Consider the following 22,623-nt stretch of genomic DNA (forward strand, 5'->3'; position numbering starts at 1 on the left):
GGCACCCCAGGTTAAGTAAGTGGAAAGGATCACCAAATATCTGAGGACAGGTCCTCACAAGAAAGGTAAGTCCAAAGTTAATGAATAGTGACTCAAGGAAACAGAGACAAAAGAAGGAGGGAGAGGACCATGAAATTTAAACGAATGATACTGACATCCTTGGAAAAATGCCTTCAAATCTTGAAATAAGGCCAAGACAGTATGAAAAACACACACTTGAGATAACAAACAAACTAGCTACTGAAACCCAAAATGCAGTATCAAAAAGGAAATAAAAGTTGGAAGACAGAACTGAGGAAATCTCTTGCAAAACATTAAAAAGATGAAACAGAAAAGAGAAAATTTGGCATAAGAGTTCATGTCCAACATTAAAATATGAAATCTATTTCATAGATTTCATAGACTTTGTATAGTCTGTTTCATAGATTGAGGAACATGCAGTGAGGGAACATCTGCAATTCCGTGCTAATGCCAGTCAAGTTAACTTGCATGTGGTTTTACTTTTTGTCTGTGTAATGGGCCTCTTTTCATGAAGATGGTGGGAGTGCTTACACACACGTCTTCAGATGAAACCTGTATTTTCTATTGTTTCTGAATAGACTGAAGCTTGAAAAAACACTTGATTTAAAGCATAGTGGTTGAACTGGCTTTTCCCCTACATTGGTAATACATATTTTGTCTGCATTTGAGTACAGTGTAATAATACTTTATTTGGGGGCAGTGTTTCTGAAGGATGAGATTTTTTCCTCAGAACTGAGGAAATCTCCTGTGAAACATTAAAAAGATGAAACAGAAAAGAGAAAATTTGGCATAAGAGTTCATGTCCAACATTAAAATACTTCAAGTTCCCAAAAGAACAGAAAATGAAAGGAAGGAATAAAAGATAACTCAGGCAAATTTCTCAAAACTGAGAAGCTCATGAAATTCAGACTTAATGGCCCATCTAATACTAAAGTCACATCATAAAATTCAAAACAGAATGAAGAGATTAGAAGGTCCAGAAAGAAAAAGAATATGAACAACATCTACCTCTTGACCAGCAACACCAACTGCTGAAAGACAAGGAAAGCAATGCCTTCAAAATTGTAAGGAAAAGATGATTTCCAACCTAGACTAACTATTCCAAGTAAGCTATCCACTAACTGTAGGGTAGAATAAATACTTTTTCCAACACAGGCATAACAGAAAATTCATCTTACATAGGTACCTGTTCTCCGCTTCTGGAGAATGGGATATGCTCAAATATGAGAGTTAATCAAAAGTAAGGGACCCAGAAAGCAAGGCGAGGTGAGGAAGGGAGGACTCTGGCTAACAAGGTGGGTGGACAAGAAACCCAAGAAGCAAGGGTGGGTGATGCTGAACAACCCCCCGCATGATGTGAAGGGCAAATTCCAGGATGACAGCTCGGGTCCAGAGGGCGAGCTGTCTAGAGAGGGGCAGGTAAGAAGGCTGAAGACGCCTCCGATATGGTAAAAGATGAGAGAAGTACATTAAGTGTTGGCTGAAGTTACACTAACGCAGGGAACAGGAGATGTTAGTGAAAGTATACAGAACAGTAGTAACAGAATAGGCTGCAAAAGAAAAATGTAATTTTAGTATACTGTATGGCTAGGCTATGAATGGTGTTCATACAATTCTAATAAAGTAATGCGGAACACTTACCCTAACCAAAAATTACAACATATTGCTACTGGGAAGAAAAGAAAAAGTGTCAACCAGTTGTCATGTAAAAGAAAAATAGAACTAAGCAGAATACAGTTTCTAATTTTACTGAACTGGGGTGATAACCATAATACACTCTAAAACTGTAAATCTAAATTTAAAAAGGAATGTTATTTGGGCAACACACCAAAGGCAGGGATGACACCGGCCCACTCACGGACTTCGAGCACCTGTGCACTCCTTCAAGACGGCCGGAGAGCAACCGGCTCCCAGAACTTACAAAACAATTTATGGCCTTTGACCCCAAAGTCTATTCCTGAAAACCCAGCCTATAGTATTTATAGTTATCCAACTTCTACCCCCAAATTCACTACAAGTGTTATTTATATTAACAAAAAAACAAACAAACCTGTTAACATGAACTAGTAAACAACCACAGAATAAAGTATACCCAGTCCAATAAGTCTGACTCCCCAGGGCATTTAATTGTATTTTTAGTACATTAATAGAGTTCTATAAATGATCTGCACTCCCTCTGCATGTACACGTAACGTTACTGATCCACCACATAGAGAATGTTACCTAGAGCTGGTTACCTACCCAGAAGAACTGACACATTTGCACATCTTCCCCTATACCCTTGCCTTTTGCACATCATCTGTGGTTATGGCACAGAAAAACCGAATTGAACCCAGGACCTTGTCTCCAACTTCTCTAACCAAATGAAATATGCATCTAAAATAGCATGATCCAAATAATCTCCTGCAAAAGAGAACAGAACGATTTTTCCCTTTGACGCCTTCCCTGGAAGAACCTTACCTGTGTATCGGGCGCAGCAGGCGTCTCCCACCCGCGGTCTGCAGGGCGGCTGGCCCCTCTGAGCACTGCAGTGTTCTGCCAACTCAGCTGTCAGCGCGCACAGCTTTGCCTGATCCTCTGGAACATAAACACGTTCTCTCGTGAGTATTTTCAATGCTACTATTTAAATACAGTAGACACGTTCAGATTTGTCAAAATTCAAAAGAATGTCAAATCTAATCACTCAAAAAAACCTTTTTGTATTAGAACATATATTTAAAAAAATAAGTCAAACCCCATTGGCTACTGTGTGCCGAAGGGGTGCCATGCAGGGAGGGGGCAAGAAAGAAGCCTCTAGCGGCTGACTGTTGGCTGGGGTTGTTCCGCTGGTGCATTCGCTCTATGAAAAGTCCGTAAGCTGTGTTTTTACAAGTGTTTGGTGTACTTTTCACTGAGTGAGTTGGACAGGCATACCTAGTTTTATTACACTTCAGATATCGTACTTTTTACAAATTGAAAGTAAGACCCACCAGCAAAAGATTACAACTCACTGTAGGCTCAGATGATGGTCAGCATATTTTAGCAATAATGTATTTTTCAATTAGGACATGTACATTGTCATTATAAATAATGCTATTGCACACTTATAGATTATAGTAGAGTGTAAACATTATTTTTGTATGCACTGGGGAACAAAAATCCGTGTGACTCGCTTTACTACAGTACTCGCTTTATGCAGTGGAATGGAACTGAAGCACGTTACTGCTGAGGCCTGCCTAGAGTTATCTTACAGGACCTGCAAGTTATTCCGACTGGCCGCCACCCAACTTGTACTAACTCACCTTCTACACTATAATCTACACTATCAGGATAAACGCAAATGAAGAGAAAACTGTAAACTTCCGTGAAACAAAAAAATTAAAAATACTTATATACTACGCCTCTTCATGGTTAGGTCCCGTGTAAAACATTTCTAGAAGTTTCTAAAGGTACAGTAACACTATAGTCACAAACTACAAAGTATCCTTCCAATATAATAAAGTTCTGGTTCAAATGCTCTTAAACGGTTAAAGAAGGTTCACTTAGTAAAGATAATTCAATGTAAACAAATACATTTTTAAACAAAAACTAATACAGTACCTAAGGACACTGTTTTGGTATAAAAAGCTGTAGATACCAACGACGAGGTTGAACAGGTGCTGAATGCAGGGCGTTCTATTTGTATGTGCAGTTGTGTTTTTATAAGCAAATGTTTAAGTCTTGTTATTGATTTGAGAGAGAGAAACACCGATTTGCTGTTCCACTTATCTACGCCTTCACTGGCTGAGTCTTGTATGCTCCCTGACTGATGATGGAACCCACACCCGGGAACATGGGGTTGACGGTCCGACCAGCTGAACCGCCCAGCCAGGGCTGCCAGGTAAATTTGCCCGCAGTGTTTAGTATCAGTTCTTCCTTAAAGTCTTGCGTGAGACAGAATCATCACCCTCCTCCTCTCCCCAATTCCTAATGAGTTCAGATAAGCACTTTCATTTTATAATTAAAAAGATTAGTGGCTACCATCAATAAATCAGGAAACAAGTGCTGGTGAAAATGTGGAGAAAAGGGAACCCTAGTTAACCGTTGGTGGGAATGAAGACTGTTGCAGCTACAGTATGGAATTCCCTCAAAAAAGTAAAAATGGGACTTGCTTTTGACACAGCAATTCCACTTTTTGGACTACATCCTAAGAATCTCGAAACACCAATTCAAAAGAATGTATACATTCCTGTATTCATAGCAGCATTATTTACAATAGCCAAGATCTGCAAATAGCCTAGGTGCCCAGCCGTAAATGAGTGGATAAAAAAGCTGTGGTACATTTACACAATGGAATACTACGCAGCAGCGAAAAAGGAGGAGCTCTTACCTTTCGGGACATGATGGATGGACCCAAGGACTATTACGCTAATCGAAATGAGCCAGTCAGTGAAAGACAAATCCCATATGATCTCACTTATATGTGGGATCTAGTGAACAAAATAAACTAACAGACACAACAGAAGCAGAAGCACAGATACATGCAACAGACTGACAGCTGTCAGAGAGGAGAGGGGAACAGGGACTGGACGAAAGGATTAACAAAAGAGCACATATGCATGACCCACGGACAGGGACAGCAGCGTGGGAGATGCCTTGGCGGGTAGAAGTAGGCAAACGGAAAATGTGGAGACAACTGTAATAACATTAACAATAAGACATACATTTTAAAAAGATTATCAAAAGTAGTCCTCAAATTTTAATTGCTTACCTGGCATCTCCTTTGGTAGAGCATAAAATAAGTTCGGGTTTATAATTTCTAGTATGCTTGCTTCTACAGTTTCACTGACTGGCAATTCTATCGTCCGCCACGGCTCAGCTGAAGGGCCGGCTGCAAACACACCACACGTCGGTCTCCATGCAACAGACGCACGTTTGTATTCCTTCCCGGTAATACACCTATTCCCTCATTTCTTCATCAGCTGCAGGTTATCAACATCCCCAAGTTCCCAAAATGAAAATCTCTATTTTCACAAAACAATCTGGTTTTTTTTAGCGATTCCATGGGCATTACAAAACAGTCCAACCTGTAATGCGAATCCTTGAACTACTGCAGTCTTGGCGGTATTGTGCTTCTGTAACACATTTATACTTCGGTAGTGTAGTTAATGCAACTCTAAATGTATTCAAGCATTAAGGTATACATAGCTGTATGATGCAAGTTCACCTGATAAGTAACGTTAAAAATGAGTATAATGTTTGTTTAATAAACCGTGTTTCAATAAATTAATATTAAGTTGACTTTAATAGCCCTTTATTAATCTATTTCCACAAAGCATATTTCTACAGGAAAACTGTGTCATTCTAAACAGAAAAGGTTTTATGGCCTACAAAGACAAAGGATAACATAAATTTAAATAACAGGTAAATGACTTAACAACGTTACCTCGATGCCCTGGGTTGTCGATTGGAAGGTTATGTTTGTTGACGGGTCTGTTTTCTGAGAAGTCTTTCTGTGAGCAAGCTTTTAAAACCAGGTGCTCCTCAATCAGCACGTCACTGATTATTCTGGGGTAACAAGTGGAGAGGTCGGAGAGCTCAACCCCCACTCCGCTGTCAGTGACCTCAAACACGTGGGCTTGCAGTCTCACCCCCGCCACACACATCTGAAACCTTGCTGTGGCCTCCTTAGTCCAGGGTTGGTTTCCAGGCTGTACATCTGGCAAATACGAACACCATTAAACAGAACCCTGCACCCAAGCTGTACAGTATTTTTGCGTCAGTGGTTTTCAGGACCTGGTCCTTGCCAAGTGTATCATTAGATCAGCAACACTGAGTATCTTGTCTGTATCTACACCCTTCATTCCTGAGGTACCAACAGTGCATTTGCAAATACACTGATCAGGATCTTTCCCTACCTTCCCCACTAGTGTATCGCACCTGCATTTTCCCAATAGGCCAAAATAGAAATAACATTTCTTTTAGAAGCCGCCTCTGTGTCCTGTTACATACGCAAGCATAAGTGACCAATTATGCTGGTCACTCAACCACACAACTTCACCTTTGTGGACAGTCTTCTAATCATAACTTTAAAATGTCACTTTAGCCCTGGCCAGTGTGGCTCAGTTGGTTGGGCATCATCCTGCAAACTGAAAGGTTGAAGGTTCGATTCCTGATCAGAGCACATGCCTGGGTTGCAGGTTCGGTCCCCAGTTGGGGTGTGTGTAGGTGGCAACTGATCGATGTTTCTCTCTCACATCTATGTTTTTCTCCCTCTCTTTCTCCCTCCCTTCCCCTCTCCCTAGAATCAATGAAAGAAAAAAAATTAAATGTCATTTTACTTAGCCAAAAATTATTTTTCTTGGACATCTGTGCCTTATACACTTATTTGTAACAGGATTCTCTAACTTCCGAGTATGCATGTCAATTGCCCAGAGGGCTTTACAGAAACAGATTCTGGAGTCCCACCAAGTTTTCAATTTAGTAGCAGGCCTTGGATGGCACATGAGAATCTGAATTTTTATCAAGTTCTCATGTTGCCACTACTGGTTTGGGGCCACGTACTAAGGATCACTGACATAAGACATGGTAATTAAAACTATAACCTGAAATGAACTTCGTGCAAAAGAAGTAGGAAGAAAACAGATAAGCAAAAGAACACAGAGAAGTGTCCATTTCCTGGCATGACTACTGGTAACATTTTGGTATTTTTAATATTTTATTTATTTATTTTTAGAGGGGAAGGGAAGGAGAGAGGAAGAGAAACATCAATGTATGGTTGCCTCTCGTGCATCCCCTGCTGGGAACTGGTCCCTGTGGGGAACTGGCCTGCAACCCAGGCATGTGCCCTGACTGGTAATCGAACCGCGATTCTGGTTCGCGGGCCCACACTCAATCCACTGAGCTACACCAGCCAGGGCTAACCTTCCAGTTTTTATGGAAACACACACTTGCACAAATAGTCTCGTATTTCTTTTGTAAAGAAATTTTAATAATAATAATAGCTATTATGGGTATAATGCCAAGCACTGTTAGGAGCTTTTTATATTTTTAGCCCTCTGTTTCTTCACGGCTCTTTGAGGACGGTACTGTTGTTTCCCAGATAGGAAATAGAAAACACAGAGTTTAAGTACTTTGCCGGAGGCCTCTCTGCTAACAGCCATCAGAGTAGGTTCCAGAGCCTATCCGGTCAGTCACAGTGCTCTCCAGCACCTCGTTTATAACCTGCCTTCTTCAAGTAAATCACGGACGGTTCTTTGTATCAATGACACATACTCAACATCGCTCTTAGGGACGTATAATAAAGAGTCAAACAGAACTTTGGGTGTCAGGCCCTGTTCTGAACATTTCCATTAATCCTCACAGCAACCCCATGACCATTATCTGGAGTGTCATTTAACCATTCTCCTCCTACTGGTTATGCAGGTTGATTTGCTATTATTAACAGCAAATAATAGCAAATCAACCTATATTTGTTGTTAATAATAGCAAATACATTACTCTTTGCCATTACTATTACGATTTGCTATTAATAAGTTTCCCTGAAGGTGAACTTTGTCAAATTTCACGATTATTTCTCCGGGATAAATTATTAGAAGCAACATGCTTTTGTGAGAAAACATTGGTTTTCACTCAGATCACAAGTATGGAGAAGTGGCTGCTTCGCCACTCTGACGTCAACAGTAGGTCTGGCCGGTATCTTCACATTCTGAAATTTCATACTACAATGCAAGATCTTGTAACTCACACAAAATATTAAAATTATACATATTAACACTTAGACACTATGCACTCTAAGTATTAGGACAGTAAAGAGTATTTCTTATTCTGTATCATACCTACTAACCAACACTGTACCCCCTGAAACGGGAGCTTTAAAAACTCTGATGGGATCATTCGGAGTTTGTCTTCAGTAACTTCCTCGATGTTTCCATAATCCACAAAATGCACTTTAACGTTTCCATTTGGCGCGATCTCCTTGACTAACGCACGATACCAGTTCCCGTCACCTAGATTTAACACAGAGTTCATAACATGGAATATTTCCTTCTGTTAACAACGGAAATTTTATCTTGGAAAAGACATCATTTGTGTAGGAGCTAATAAATCTGCTCTCTTCCACAGATGATGCCTTTTAGTGCTTCATTTGCAAGTCCCTAGAAGAAGAGCACTCAAAATCAATTTTTAGAACATCTCCAAAGTGTTTACAGCACCACGCTTTTACATCTGATACAGATTAAAGACTTCTTCATTCTCCACCTATCCTTAAACAAGCAGGATGCGAAGGTAAGACAGTAAACTTGAACCTCTTTGTCGATCTGAAAGACTTCTAATGCTCTCACCACTATGGACAGATTGTTTTCCTTATTCCTTGGCAAAATAATATAAAACATAAATAGAAAAAAATTTACAATGAAATTATTTTCAAAATAAATATGCACAGAGTGACCAGAAGAAACAATAAATCTGCAGTAAAGAGATCTTCCATTATTTAACTTATTCTAATGTTACCAGAAATTCTGAAAAGAAAAGCATTTAACAAAGGTGAACAAAGTTTAGGTATGAAAGTATCATCTGGAGGTTTGTTGTTACAAAGAGAGAAGAAAAAAACATCATCTTAAGCATGCATTTACTATCGAGTGTAAAAAATAATTGCTTTAACATCAGAAGAAAATACACAGTAAAAATAAAGGTTGATAAAACCCATATAATTTTACTAACCAGTGTCACCCCAATAAATTTAATAAAAGTTGAAATAAAAAAATAAGGGCTGAATGTCAAGAAATAGAAGGTTCTGGTAGAGTCAGGATTGCACCACCAGCCACTCACCTGCAAAAAACGCACAACAGGGCTGCCCTATTTCTGCCTTAAAGTCTTTAGACAACTTCTGCTGACAAAACTCTGCTAGTGATTTGTTCAAATCGTTGAGTTTCTTTAAAGCTGAAAATACAATACATGTACAGCATTTAATACTAAAAAAACACACAGAACAGATTTTTCTTTGAAGCTGGAAAATGTTTTAATCACAAAATCTCAGGTACATCCCCAAACAACTATTAAGTACTTTTCCCTTCTCCTTACAAATGCTTTTCCCTTCTCCTTATTAAAAAGTTGGGCAGCCCTGGCCGGGGTGGCTCAGTGGATTGAATGTTGGCCTGTGAACCAAAGCGTTGCTGGTTCAATTCCTAGTCAAGGCACATGCCTGGGTTGTAGGCCAGGTACCCAGTAGGGGGCATGTGGGAGGTAACCACACACTGATGTTTCTCTCCCTCTTTCTCCCTTTCCCTCTCTCTAAAAATTAATAAATAAAATGTTTAATAAAATGTCAAAAGCAGCTGAGCAAATAAGCCACTGTTTAGTAAATCCTCCCACCAATGACTCACTGGGTGCAGTGGCATGACTGTGGCATTGTTATCAGGGGACTAGAGCATGTGTTTTGTATACAGACAAGGAAACAGTGTACAGACCTGTGCAGAAAGGAGGGTTTCACACACACTGCCCTAAAGCAATACGCACAGTACTACTCAATGGATGGCACAGATAGCACCAGCTCAGGAAACTCAGAGAGGTGAGCTCTGTGTGACAAAAGTTTCATGCAGAACTTTGAAGTCTGCCATGTTTGAGAGAAAAGGAGAGGGTGTTCCAGAAGGAAGAAATGGCTCTGAGGTCAAGTATAGAATTAAGCGGCCAAACCACCTGATGAAGTCTCTTAGTTGTAGCAAGTATACCAATATTATGTGAGATGTTAACTAGACAGGAAACTGGGTAAGGGCAGTACAGAAACTCTCTGTACCATCTTCGCAATTTTTCTGTAAATCCCAAATTACTCCAAAATAGAATGCAGTTTGGCAAAGAAGAGAAGTTGGAAGGTGAAGCACTAAGAAAAACACCAGAGATGGATTTGAAGACACAGAGAACCACAGAGAACTTCAAAAGGCCAAGCAAAAAGGTCTGAACATGAAAGAAGTAAAAGAAAAATAAGTGTTATTTAAATATGTGGCAAAGATCCATGAACAGAAATGAAAATTAAATTATAACAAGTTAAAGTTGTCACCTTTCAGAGGAGCCAAAATAAGCAAGTTTAAGGGCACACTATTAGAAACGGGGGTGGGGTGGGGTGGGTTTCCAGACAAGATGGAGGTACAGTTAGATAGTCTTCACTTCCTTGCACGGCCAAGAAAAGGATAACAAGCAATTTAAAAACAAAAAACAACCAGAACTGCCAGAAAAACTGTATGGAAGTCTGACAACCAAGGAGTTAAAGAAGAAACATTCATCCAGACCAGTAGAAGGGGTGGTGAAGGCTCGCAGCCAGGCAGCAGCTAGAGGACTGGGGGTGGGAGGGGGCAGCGCAAGGTGGCAGCTGGCAGAGCAGGCAGTCCAACATGTGCAGATGAACCAGGAGGAACAACTGGGGAGCGAGACAGACTCAGCCCAGGGTTCCAGTGCGGGAGAAATACAGCCTGAAAACCTCTGACTGAAAAAACCTGGAGGGGGTGGACGTGGCAGCGGGAAAATTCCCAGTCTCATAGAAGAGCCCATTGGAGAGACCCACAGGGTCCTGGAATGTACACAAAGCCACCCACCTGGAAATCAGCACCTGAAAGGGCACAATCCACTTGTGAGAAGCAGGGGAAGCGACTGCAAGTGGGACGGGAGCCAAGAAGCAGCACTGTTCCCTCTCGCAGCCCTCCCCACATATGCAGCCCCGTGGGTTGCCCCACTCTGGCAAATACCTAAGGCTTCACCCCTTACAATATAACAGGTGCACCCAAACAAAAAAATACGGCCCAAATGAAAGAACAGATCAAAACTCCAGAAAAAGAACTATAAGCAACAAGAAGATAGATAATCTATCGGAAGCAGAGTTCAAAACACTGGTAATCAGGATACTCACAGAAATGGCTGAATATGGTTGCAAAATACAGGAAGAAATGAAGGTTCCACAAAGTGAAATAAAGAAAAATATACAGGGAACTAACAGTGAAGGCAAGGAAATTTGGACTCAGATCAACAATTTGGAACAAAAGGAAGAAATAAACATCCAATCAGAACAGAAGGAAGAAACAAGAATTCCAGAAAATGAGGAGAGACTGAGGAATCTCTGGGACAACTTTAAAAGTTCTAACATCTGAATCATAGGGGTGCCAGAAGGAGAAGAGGAAGGGCAAGAAACTGAAAACTTATTTGAACATTAATAATGAAGGAGAACTTCCCCAATATGGCAAAGAAACTAGACATGCAAGTCGAGAATGTTCAGAATCTCAAAGAAGTTGGATCCAAACAGAAACACACCAAGGTACATCATAATCACATTACCTAAGGTTAAAGATAAGGAAAGAATCTTAAAAGCAGGAAGAGAAAAGGTGACAGATGCCTACAAAGGAGTTCCCATAAGACTAGCAGCTGACTTCTCCAAAGAATCCTTCCAGGCAAGAAGGGGCCGAAAAGCAGTCGGCAAAGTCATGAAAGGCAAGGACCTACATCCAAGATGACTCAATCCAGCAAAGCTATCATTTAGAATGGAAGGGCAGATAAAGTGCTTCCCAGATAAGATCAAGTTAAAGGATTTCATCATCACCAAGCCCTTCTTAATAAGAAATGTTACAGGGACTTACCTAAGAAAAAGAAGATCCAAGACTATGAACAGTAAAATGACAATGAACTCACAACTATCAACAACTGAATCTAAAAAACAAAAACTAAACAAACAACTAGAACAGGAACAGAATCACAGAAATGGAGATCACATAAAGGGTTATCAGCGGGGAAGGGGAAGGAGGAAATGTGGGGAAAAGGTACAGGGAATAAGAAGCATAAGTGGTAGGCACAAAATAGACAGAAGGTTAAGAATGGTATAGAAAATAGAGAAGCCAAAGAACTTATATGTACAACCCATGGATGTGAACTAAGGGGGGTGAGGGGAATGCTGGAGGGAGGAGGGTGCAGGACAGAGGGGGATAAAGAGGAGAAAAAACTGGGACAACTGTAATAGCATAATCAATAAAATATAGTTAAAAAAAGAATTAGTGTGGGCAAGGCATTCCCATACACTGTTGCGGAAATTAGCTTTGGTCAACCTCTTGAAGACCTATCTCTCAAAAGCACAAGCATACACATCCTCTGACTTAAAAATTAATTTTAGGAGTTTGTCCTATGACATGCTTCCAAAATAAAATTAAAGAGTACAAGTATTGTTTTACTAATAAAAGTTGGAGACACTAATCCTTGGAAACACTAATAAAGCTTAGAAACACAGTTATCCACACCTAGGTTAATTAAATTAGGGTAAATCCACATGGTGGAATACCACATAACCATGAAAAAGAATGGAGACAACAGCAATATGTCATCTTGGATTGGATCCTAGAAAAGTCCATTAGTGGAAATGGAAAAGGACATTCCCCAGTAAAATCTACATAAAGTCTGGAGTTTAGTTCAGACGATGTACCAATGCTGGTCTTAGTTGTAACAGACGTGCAATTGTGTCAGATGTTAACTGCAGAGGAAGCTGGGTGCAGGGAGCTCAGGGCCTCTTTATACCACCTTCGGAACTTTTCTGTAAATCTCAAACTATTCCAAAATAAAAAATATTAAAAAATAAGAGAGAAAACGCTATGTCAACGATAGAATAGGAGAAAAAAAGCAAACTGCAAAAATTATATATAGACAGTACTTTACCATCTATGCCTACATATAAAGGAATATATATCTATATAAGCCTAGGTATAGAGTATGTACTTTTGAAAAGCTATTTAGAAAACTAAGAAGAGGAAATAGAAAACTTACTTTCTACTGTACATACTTTTGCAACTTTTAAAAAAGATTTCATGTATTTATTTTTTAAAGACAGGGAAAATGGAAGGAGAAAGAGAGGGGGAGAAACATTGATCAGTTGCCTCTCATGTGCTCCCATCCAGGGACCTGCCTGGCAACCTAAGCATGTGCCCTGACCAGGAACAGAACAAAACATCCTTGGGTTTGCAGGATGACACCCAACCCACTGAGCTACACCAGCTGGGACTCTTCTGTAACTTTATGATTTTATACCATATGCTTGTAAATCACCCATGGAAATAAATTATAAATAACTAAAAAAATTAAATTGTATCTTATATGATACAATGTCCTATTTACCAGGTGATTCTACATGAAGAGATAACAAATCTCACAAACTGGGAGCCAGACAGGAGCCTAGTTATCTAGCATCCTCAACAGACGGAGAGAAAAACCAAGGTTCAGAAAAGTTAAAACCAATGATGCTCATTGGAATGGCTAAATGAAAAAGGCAGAAAATAGTGTTTGTGAGCACGTGGAACAGCTAGAACGCTGAAATTAACAATTGTCATATTCACTTTGGAAAGTGGCATTCATTGACGAAATCAGAAAATACACATGCCCTTTTAAGATATGGCCAGTGATTTCCTTCCCAAGTACATAATCAATGGAAATATGTACACATGTGCACTGAACTGTCCCAGAGTGTCCACACTACCATCATTTTATAGCTCAAAACTAGAAACACCCCAAACGCCCACAGCAGAAACACACACGGCAGTACATGCATACAGTCAGCACTGTGCAGCACCGAAAACACAAGCAACGGTTACAGGTAAAAAATAATGGCCCAGTCCAAAAACAGTGAAAAACAAGCAGCAAGGCCCTGAAGAGGACATAGTGTACAATTCCATTTTTATAAAGTTCAAATCCAAAAAAAACTAATCTATGCGAATGGAAGGCAGGACAGTATTTACTTTTGAGAAAGAGAAAGGGCAGTGGTGGGAAGAGACATAAAGGAAACTTCCAGGTGACTGGCACTGTTTCATTTCTTGGCCTACATGTTGGTTACTCAAGTGTTTTGTGATCATTTATGTCACACTTTTATTTGTACACTTAGTTACACGTATGTTATAGTTCAATGAAATCAACAATTTCATTTTCAAAACTGAATTTAGGAGACCTGACCAGTGTGGCTCAGTGGATCGGGCATCACCTCACAAAGCAAAAGGTCATGGGGTCAACTCCCAGTCCGGGCACACGCCTGGGGTGCAGGCCAGGCCCCCAGTCTGGGGCACGCAAGAGGTGACCCTATCGATGTTTCTTACACCTTCATGTTTCCATCCCCCTTTTTCTCCCTCCCTTCCCCTCTCTCTGAACAGAAATAAATCTTTAAAAAAAAAACTGAATTCAGGAGACATTCTGTAAAATCTAAACTGGTTTACCTATAAGGAGAGACAGGAATAAGGGCTTAACATGGGATAAAAGGACTAAATACAGCCAGATCTTTCTTAAAAGTATAAATACTCATTTGTCCCTTCTTGGAAGGAGAGTACCACTCAGTAAATTCATCCTGAGTTATTATCTACACCAGTTTATTTGTAAAAATGTATATAAATGCAAGAGTCCACTTACCGCCCTCTTCAAGCACATGACAATAGAAATCTCCGGGGCTGTATATCACACAGACCACAACGTCTACTGTTTGGTTAACAGCAAGTCCAACCCGTGTCCATGCCGATAGACTTGGTTTGGCTTCTCCATCCAAGGGAACTGTGAGAATAATGGACATTTCGTAAAAACAAATGGCCTTAGAAATATATTATGCTTTGGAAGAACTGAATTTCCATTATTTTCTTAGTGAATTTATAAGAAAGTTTACCAGTATTCCAGTTAACTATTACTACCCTCAGTGAATTTCACATTTCAAATTCCTTCACATTTGTGACTGATTTTCAGCTATCAGTGACCTATAAAACTTTCAACAAATTATCAGTTCCCAAACACACTTTTAACTGTATTTGGATGAATTATTGACTTTTTCCCTAAGATTTTATTTATTTATTGAGAAAGGAGAGAAAAAGAGGAGGGAAGCAGCAACTGGTTGCCTCTCACAGGCCCCCAACCAGGGACCTGGCATGCAACCCAGGCATGTGCCCTGACAGGGAATCGAACTGGTGACCATTCAGCTCAAATGGCTGGTGCTCAATCCACTGTGCCACACAGGCCTGGGCTAAATGCTTGATTTAAAAAGACAACAGGTGCTCAACATAATTCTTTTTGAAAGCCTGAGAACTCACACATTGACAAAATGACCATCTGACCTTCAGCACGAACACCATCTAATTGGCACGTTACTCACCACTGGCTTCTTTCATGTCACTGGGTTTCTCTGTCACTGTCCCCTTTCCCCAGACGGCAAAGCCTGCGTCTGTGAGAACCTGCGCCACACTGACGTTAGGTGTCTTGGACTTATCGGTAAGCTCCACTAGAGAACTGTGTTCCAGCTTGTCCACCACTTTCACCGTGATCATTTGGTTCTGCACAACTTTTTTCATCAGACAGATAGCTTCCGGGGTCCAAATTCCTAATGATGGCTTCACTCCTAACACAGAATTTTAAAAAGGAGGTTAAAAATATTTCTTACAGCAAGCATTTAGAAATTCCATTTCTCATTTCCAGAAAGGTAAATTTAAGTAATCTGTGACAAACACTGGAACCAAAACGCTCCATCTGAGCAGAAGGACTTCCTAAACACGAAAATAAAGGCAAAATTACACAGAAAAAGCCTGTAAAAAGCTTCTATGTCTATGTAAAAAAAAAAAAATTCCATTGATGAGAAATGTTCGGAAAAGCCAATCCATGAAGGCGGGAGGTAGATTACTGACAGCCTGGCAAGAGGGGGCTTAGCAATAAATGGCACGAGAGGTCTCATCTGGGTACAGTTATAACTGAACAGCTTGGTAAATGTACTAAAAACCATTTAATTACACACCTCAGAAAGTGAATTTTGTGGTCTATGTAAATTACATCTCACTAACGTTAAGAAAATAATAAACAGAAGTACAGAACAACCCAGAAGCCGCGGTGGCCCGTCCAATCAGCGCAGGACAAACACCTGTGGCTCTCCCCGAATGGAACTTAGAAACCCGCAACCCCAGGCTTACACTCAGTTCATAAAACAGAAGAGCCAAGAGACCTACAGAAAAGTATTTGGCTGCACTGGCAATAAAGCAAATTAAAATAATTTCATGTTCAGCTTATCCAAACTGGCAAGGTAAAATAAGATGGAAATACTGGGCCGGTCAAAAAGTTTGTCTAGTTTGTTTTATAAAATAAAAGACACATTTTTCATTTTTGTGAATAACATTATTGATTTGGCTATTTTGTGTGTGTCAGCTGTCTCCCGTGTGGCAGAACACTGGTTGTTCTCAATGTCTCGATTCGATTGCTGTCAACTTCAACTGGTCTGTCTGACTGTGGAGCATCGTCCAGCAAGAAACCTCCAGCACGAAATTTCACAAACCACTTAGTGAGATTTGACACGTTCAGTTCATCACAGCACCTTCTCCATACGCTGCACAAACCTGTTCTTTTACGTTTCAGTTGTTTTTTCCTCTCTTGAAGTAATAAAGCATAATGTGCCAATGTTGCTTATTTTCTTTCATCTTCAGTATTAAAACGGCCACACAAAAATCCACCAATTTTGTTAAGTTTTTTTAAAAAGGCACACTGATATGACAGCTGTCACAATACAAAATTTCAAACAAAATTTCAAAACAAAATTGTTTTGAAAGAAGTTAAAGACAACTAAGTGCCACTAGAGCCGCCTTACAGAAAAAAACCCAAATGAACTTTTTGGCCAACGCAGTATCTACCTGGTGCACCAACGTGTGAAGAAACTGACCGCCTCCTACATTTCTGGCGGACGCATCTACCAGTTCAACCCCTCGGGAAGCACAATCACAAACATGAAAAGAAGCATACCCACTGACACCCCTACTTCTCCTAAGGGCCCATTTTGCAATATATCTACACCTCGAAACCTAGCTTAAGTAAATGATCTTGGATAGGATGTAAAATGTAGTTGAAAGAACATTGTTAATAGCAAAAACTTGGAAATAGCTAGTTAAACCAGGGTACATTTAAATGAAGGTTGTAGAGGCCAGTTACTGACATAGAAGGAAGAACCTCCCCCATGCGTGGGACAAATCACACAAATAGCAACTTCTAAAAGCACACACTGCAATGTTCCTATTGCTTTTACAAGCAGTTTCCCTCTACTTTATGTGGGTAATAGGCTTCTATGATATTCATGACACAGGCTCCATAAACAGCAAAAAAACACAATTTCATAACATTGAATTTTGTTTTATTACAGCTAGTATTTCTTAAATGTTCTATTAAGAATTACTTTTAGCCCTGGCTGGTGTAGCTCAGTGGATTGAGCACAGGCTGTGAACAAAAGGGTCGTCAGTTCGATTCCCAGCCAGGGCACATGCCTGGGTTGCAGGCCAGGTCCCCAGTGGGGGCCACATGAGAGGCAACCACACATTGATGTTTCTCTCTTTCTCCCTCCCTTCCCCTCTCTCTAAAAATAAGTAAATAAAATCTTTTTTAAAAGAATTGCTTTTATACATTGATAAGTTATGTTTGAACATAGTCCTTTATCTTATCAGTAGTTTAATTTCAATTCTAATACTGCTACTCGAGGTTTCAGTAGCTTAAGAATACTGGGATCATAAAACTCTCCTACCTGCCAGCACACACTTTATTGCTTGCATGGGCAATTCCAACAACTCCGGCGTTATGGAACACAGTCTTTTCAAACTAAGGATCTCGAAGTTTCCGTAATCTACATATCCAACCAGCACAGATTCTTCGGAGGCATAAGCCAAAACGGAGGCACGGTACCACTGATCATCCTCTGAAAAAAGGAGACTCAGTCTCAAACGACTTTCCCGTGTGGCCGGAAACAAAACTTTTCTCCCCAAATTTAGAAATGGTCATTTGTAAATTTTAACATTGAGCTTAATGCTTATTCACATTGCTATCTCGGCTTAATGGGAGCCTTCACTTCCTACAGTAGCACCTTTATTCTTACCTTACTGACTACTCATGCTGTATGCTGTCATTATTTATTTCTGTGCCTCATCTGCCTAGTTGACAGCTCATTGGGACAAAGAACATGTTTTGGTCACGTCAATCCCCCAGGTCTTGTTCAGTACGTGGACCATTTGCTAAGGCATCAAGCAGAGCTAACGTTAGAATACCTGGCCGTACGAGTGAACCAGACTACACCGACTGAGCCATCATTTTCCTGGAGGCCTACTGCTACCTCCCCTTCTGTGAGGCCACTGGACCTCCCATCAGCCCAGAATAACAGAACCGAGTCATCCGAGGCCAGGCCTGTGCAGTCACCAAGGGGGTGCACTGACCGCTCCGGGCTGCTAGGCGGGCGCTCTGGCTGTCCTGAAGAACGCTGGTGAAAACATGAGCCCACCCCCCGCCACCACCTTTGCACGCTGATGTAAATGGAATTATCTGCACCAGTCTCCTAAAACCACAGGGCTGACAAAACAATAAAACCTCCTCTACCCACGCCTCACCATACACACTCTCACGGGTCCTGTTCCCTGACACGCTTCGATGTAGTTTAACTGGACATATTTAAAAACACAATTGGTGTACTTTAATACTCAAGTTCCAAATAGAGCCATCCTGTGGCAACAGAAGATTCTATCTCACCCGTAAGTACTTAACAATGAGCAAAGAATTCAGTTTCTTCCCTTACCCGAGAACTGAGCGCAGCAGATGTCACCGATGGCTGGATAAAAATCTGAGCGAGGGGACATCTGGCCGCAGTGCTCGCGAAGGGAGGCCTGCAGTTCCGCGAGCTTATCTGCAGACACAGACCACTTCTCAGACAAAAGGCATACACACTACACATCATCTTCATTTTCGCATGTTGAATCTCTTGAAGTGTGTTACCTCGAGAGCACGGATTGGGAAAATTTACTTACAGCCATTTTGTAGTTTTTGACAAAAGAAGTCTTCTGGAGTCTGAATGTGGGAAACCACACCACAAAACTCATCACCCACATTCAAAGTTAACACTTTGGGGATTAAGTCTCTTCTGTCTACAACAATTTTGTTTTCAGCTGTCATTTTTCCAACATCTTCAGGCTCACCTCATCAGAAAACAGAAAAACAAATCATTTTGGCTTCATTCATCCAATTTTTCAGCTGCTCAGGCCCACCTGTGCTTTCCACGCCTCTAGGCCTTAACAGGTGCTGCTCTCTCCCCACCCCCTGGCCCAAGTGCTCCCAGTCGCCAGCAGCCTGGTCATTTCCTGCTCCGTGTGGTATCACTCTGAAGAGGCTTCTCCCCGAGTCTGGATGAGGAGCCCCCCAGGGGTGCGCCCCCTGCACCCGCACGTCCTCATTCACACCAGGTCTGTGACAGCACCGCACACCTCCACAGCACAGTGCTGAAGCAGGTACTGCTCAGTGATTTCGGTTCCTTCCTCCAATACCTCTGCAGCATCTGCCATGACTGACGACTGCCTCCCAGAAGCCTTTGCTCTGCTGATGCTCTGGCAACAGTTCCCCCGTGCTCTTCCCACCCTGCCCATCACAGCTTCTTCCATGATATCGTAGGCCCCTCACTGTTCTTCCTCAGTCCACACTCTCCCCAGACACCACCAACACTTCTGGTTTCCACTATGACTGCTATCAGACCACGGAGTGTTTGCGTTTTCTCCACTGGACGGCAAAGAACTACTGAAAGCTTTTCAGCAGAGTTGTTACGCCAAGATTTGTGTTTCAGGGATGTCATGTAGGCAGTAATATAAGAACAAAGACAGAAGACAAAAAGATAAAAATGAAAGGGTTGTTGCAATTGTCTTGAGTGTTAAGAATTCCTGAACTAAAAATAAAGGGTAATAGGAAAAAAGAAAAAAATACGTACAAAAAGGTCACTTGGGATGAAGAATCAATAAAGACTTCACAACCAATCAGAGCAAGAGATGAAGGTGAAAGAGAAGGCAGAGTCACGGGTAAATGAGGTTTGTTTAAGTGACTGGATGAGCCCAATCACGGCATCGTTAATCGGAAATCACCTCTGGAGGAATGAGACCAGGAAGCACAACTTCACTGAAAGCACAGTCACGCTAGCACTTACATGCAGCCCCTGTACATGAACTAAGGGGGAGGTTGGAGGGAATCGGGGGACCAGGTGGAGGAGGGCAAAGGGGAAAACTGGGGCTGCTGTAGGAGCATGGCCAGTAAAATACATTTTAAAATAATTCAGGTGAGTCGCGTGCTTCACGACGACGTTTCAGTCAATGACAGACACATATACAACAGTGGTCCTGTGAGATTATAATGAAGCTGAAAAATCCTCGTGACATCATGGCATCGCAGCGCGAGGCACTGCTCCCGAGTTTGTGGCGCCGCTGCCAGACGCAAACCTGTGAGTTGCCGGTACAGCACGTACTAATACAGTGCAGGCTACCCCAGCCCGGTCTGTGTGAGGGCACTGCACCGTGTCCGCACAAGGGCAAAATCACCTAACGACACGTTGCTCAGAACGCCCTGTTGTTAAGCAGCACACAACGGGACCTGGTAAACGAGCAAAATAAAGGAGGAGCAGACTCCAGGAAAGGACCCATCAGACCAGGCGATGAGAGAATAAAATGATCAGAGCAAAACTCCTGGGTTCTCATTAAAACAGATGAAAAGGAAATGCATGCAAATAAAAACTTCAAACGAAATACCATCCTACTACAACACGATGTTGTAGCCCTGTTTACTATTGTTGGAATACCCAAATAAGGAAGAAAAACAAATTCAACTAAGGAAATACTAGCTAAAAATCCCTCAACCCAAAGCATTATGATATTTAGTACTTTGTAATCTCTGATAATTATCATGTCAAGGATAAATTTGAAAGACAGGGAAGAACTAGGCAGGGGAGACTGAAAACACAAACAAGGTATTACTAAATAAAAATGCCACCTTTCATGTGTAACATTTACAGAATGATCAGCATTCCCATGAACCTGACACTGTGACAGCAGTGTTTTCTGTTTAGCAGAGGAGACATTCTTTGGCAACTGTGATACTACGCCAGCCACTATGAAATGTGTATACTCACTTTGATCTGCACTTTGCTTCTCAGAATTCTGTCCCTCGGGTATTAGGCCATATCCCATTTCCACAAGGACATGGTCTAAGAGTTTTCCTAAAAGTGATTAAGGAAACAGATCTACATTGAGATATATACTAGATATTGAGGAAAAGTATAAATATAAAACAAATGACTCATAATTACATGATTTAGAGAATATACCTATTAAAGCCCTAGCATATTGCTTACTGGTTCAGTTTCCACATGCAAAATATGTTTTAGTGATGCTCCGCTTTAAAAATTGAGGCAAAATTCCCATCATCACTTGAAAGAAAATTTCATGAAAAGACAGCACTTCAAAATTGTGATCAGCAAGAAAGATTTTGCACCTCCACACTGGGGTGCTTAGAGAGATGTTGTTTATGGGGGGAAATGAGTTGAACACAGGAGATTACCACTTCTCAGACATGAAGTACGGCTGAAACAAGGGCCTTTGCCACCGAGCCCCCAACTGACCCTGAGCCTCTGAAAGCAGAGGAGCAACACCTTGAAGACCAAGGCAGCACAAGTGCACCATGAAGAAGTCCCCTTCCGAACAGACACGAAGCCAGAGTGGCAGCTTCGTGGGGTTCTGGAGCGGTTCTGCTTCCACAACCTGAACACTGTGTACTCAGTCTTGATACTAACGAAACACAGTTCTGAGAAGGCTGTTCCAAGAAGAAGCAATGGTGATGAGAATGAATGAATTCTCAGAGAGATTTCCGAGTTCCTCAATAAAGGAGTGGAAGTTAGGAACAGGTATTACATTATAGCTATATTAAAAGGAGAACACAGTTATCCCACATGAAGTCTAGACCTAGCCTTTTAATCCACTCAGTTCCACGTGGATTAAATCCGTGCCAAGTCCGTGACAAACCGCCAACTGCAGGGCCAAGAGCAGGGCCGAGGCCACGTCTTTGGTCGCAGTCCGAATGACCCCGGAGAAGGGCGTGCTTGGCCGCACGTCACGTTTCTATTCCTTCTCTGAACAACAGGCAGATACTGAAGAACATATTGAGCACTCCACTGAAGAAGAAGGAGGCAGGTCTTACCTGAACTGGGCAGCACGACGTCCACAGCAAACGTAGCCACCTCGTCCTTTAGGATGTCAGCAATTTTTACAGCGCAGCACTGCTCCATTAGCAGTGACTTAACAGTCCTGATGCAGTCATCGCTCCAACTCCCCTCCGCTGGAACGACACCAGCCACAAAGCACTTGATGGCCTGAAAAATGTTGCACAAGTTACTAAAAGAAAAATCCGTATTTGAAAACGACTTTTTCTAATTAATCATGTGATAATTTCATAAGATAATGTGCTTTCTGCAGAAAAATTATCAAAACTATTCAATAGTAGTAACCAAATACACAATTTGATATGTAATTATTTTTTTGTGTGGGTACTCTCTTCACAATGCTTTGACTTTTGGGACTTGATGCTTGAGAAGCTGATAAAAGGATAATAATTATCACTCAATTATGCATCGATTCAGGTCACTTTCAAATAGTGTAAATAGAAAAATGATTACTTTTATAGAGCAGATTGATAAAATGTGCCTAAAAATGCTAACAGTTTCTCACCTGAGATAGTACTTAAAGTAGCCACAAAAACCACTAAGTGTTTCCAAAAGGACACGCCAACAGGTACCAGGGGCAGGACCAAACGAGCAAATACTGTGTCCACCAAACATTAAAAACG

The 22,623-nt window shown here is 41.2% G+C and overlaps 1 protein-coding gene across 1 annotated transcript in view; it reads right to left on the minus strand.

Annotated features, from left to right (window-relative positions):
* Window positions 1-22,623, minus strand: part of TDRD1 (tudor domain containing 1) — a 40,710-nt gene that overhangs the window by 6,769 nt on the left and 11,318 nt on the right. The window contains exons 10-21 of the mRNA XM_037063819.1: window positions 21,979-22,150; window positions 20,915-21,001; window positions 18,780-18,947; window positions 18,551-18,658; window positions 17,513-17,683; window positions 15,119-15,361; window positions 14,392-14,529; window positions 8,809-8,919; window positions 7,818-7,988; window positions 5,426-5,698; window positions 4,751-4,870; window positions 2,482-2,598 (exon numbers count right to left, since the gene is read on the minus strand). Of these exons, the coding sequence (XP_036919714.1) occupies window positions 2,482-2,598; window positions 4,751-4,870; window positions 5,426-5,698; window positions 7,818-7,988; window positions 8,809-8,919; window positions 14,392-14,529; window positions 15,119-15,361; window positions 17,513-17,683; window positions 18,551-18,658; window positions 18,780-18,947; window positions 20,915-21,001; window positions 21,979-22,150 (1,879 nt within the window). The remainder of the gene's footprint in view (window positions 1-2,481; window positions 2,599-4,750; window positions 4,871-5,425; window positions 5,699-7,817; window positions 7,989-8,808; window positions 8,920-14,391; window positions 14,530-15,118; window positions 15,362-17,512; window positions 17,684-18,550; window positions 18,659-18,779; window positions 18,948-20,914; window positions 21,002-21,978; window positions 22,151-22,623) is intronic.

This window comes from Sturnira hondurensis, unplaced genomic scaffold (assembly GCF_014824575.4).
Source record: "Sturnira hondurensis isolate 20B ecotype Veracruz unplaced genomic scaffold, ASM1482457v3 Scaffold0014854, whole genome shotgun sequence".
NCBI lineage: Eukaryota > Metazoa > Chordata > Mammalia > Chiroptera > Phyllostomidae > Sturnira > Sturnira hondurensis.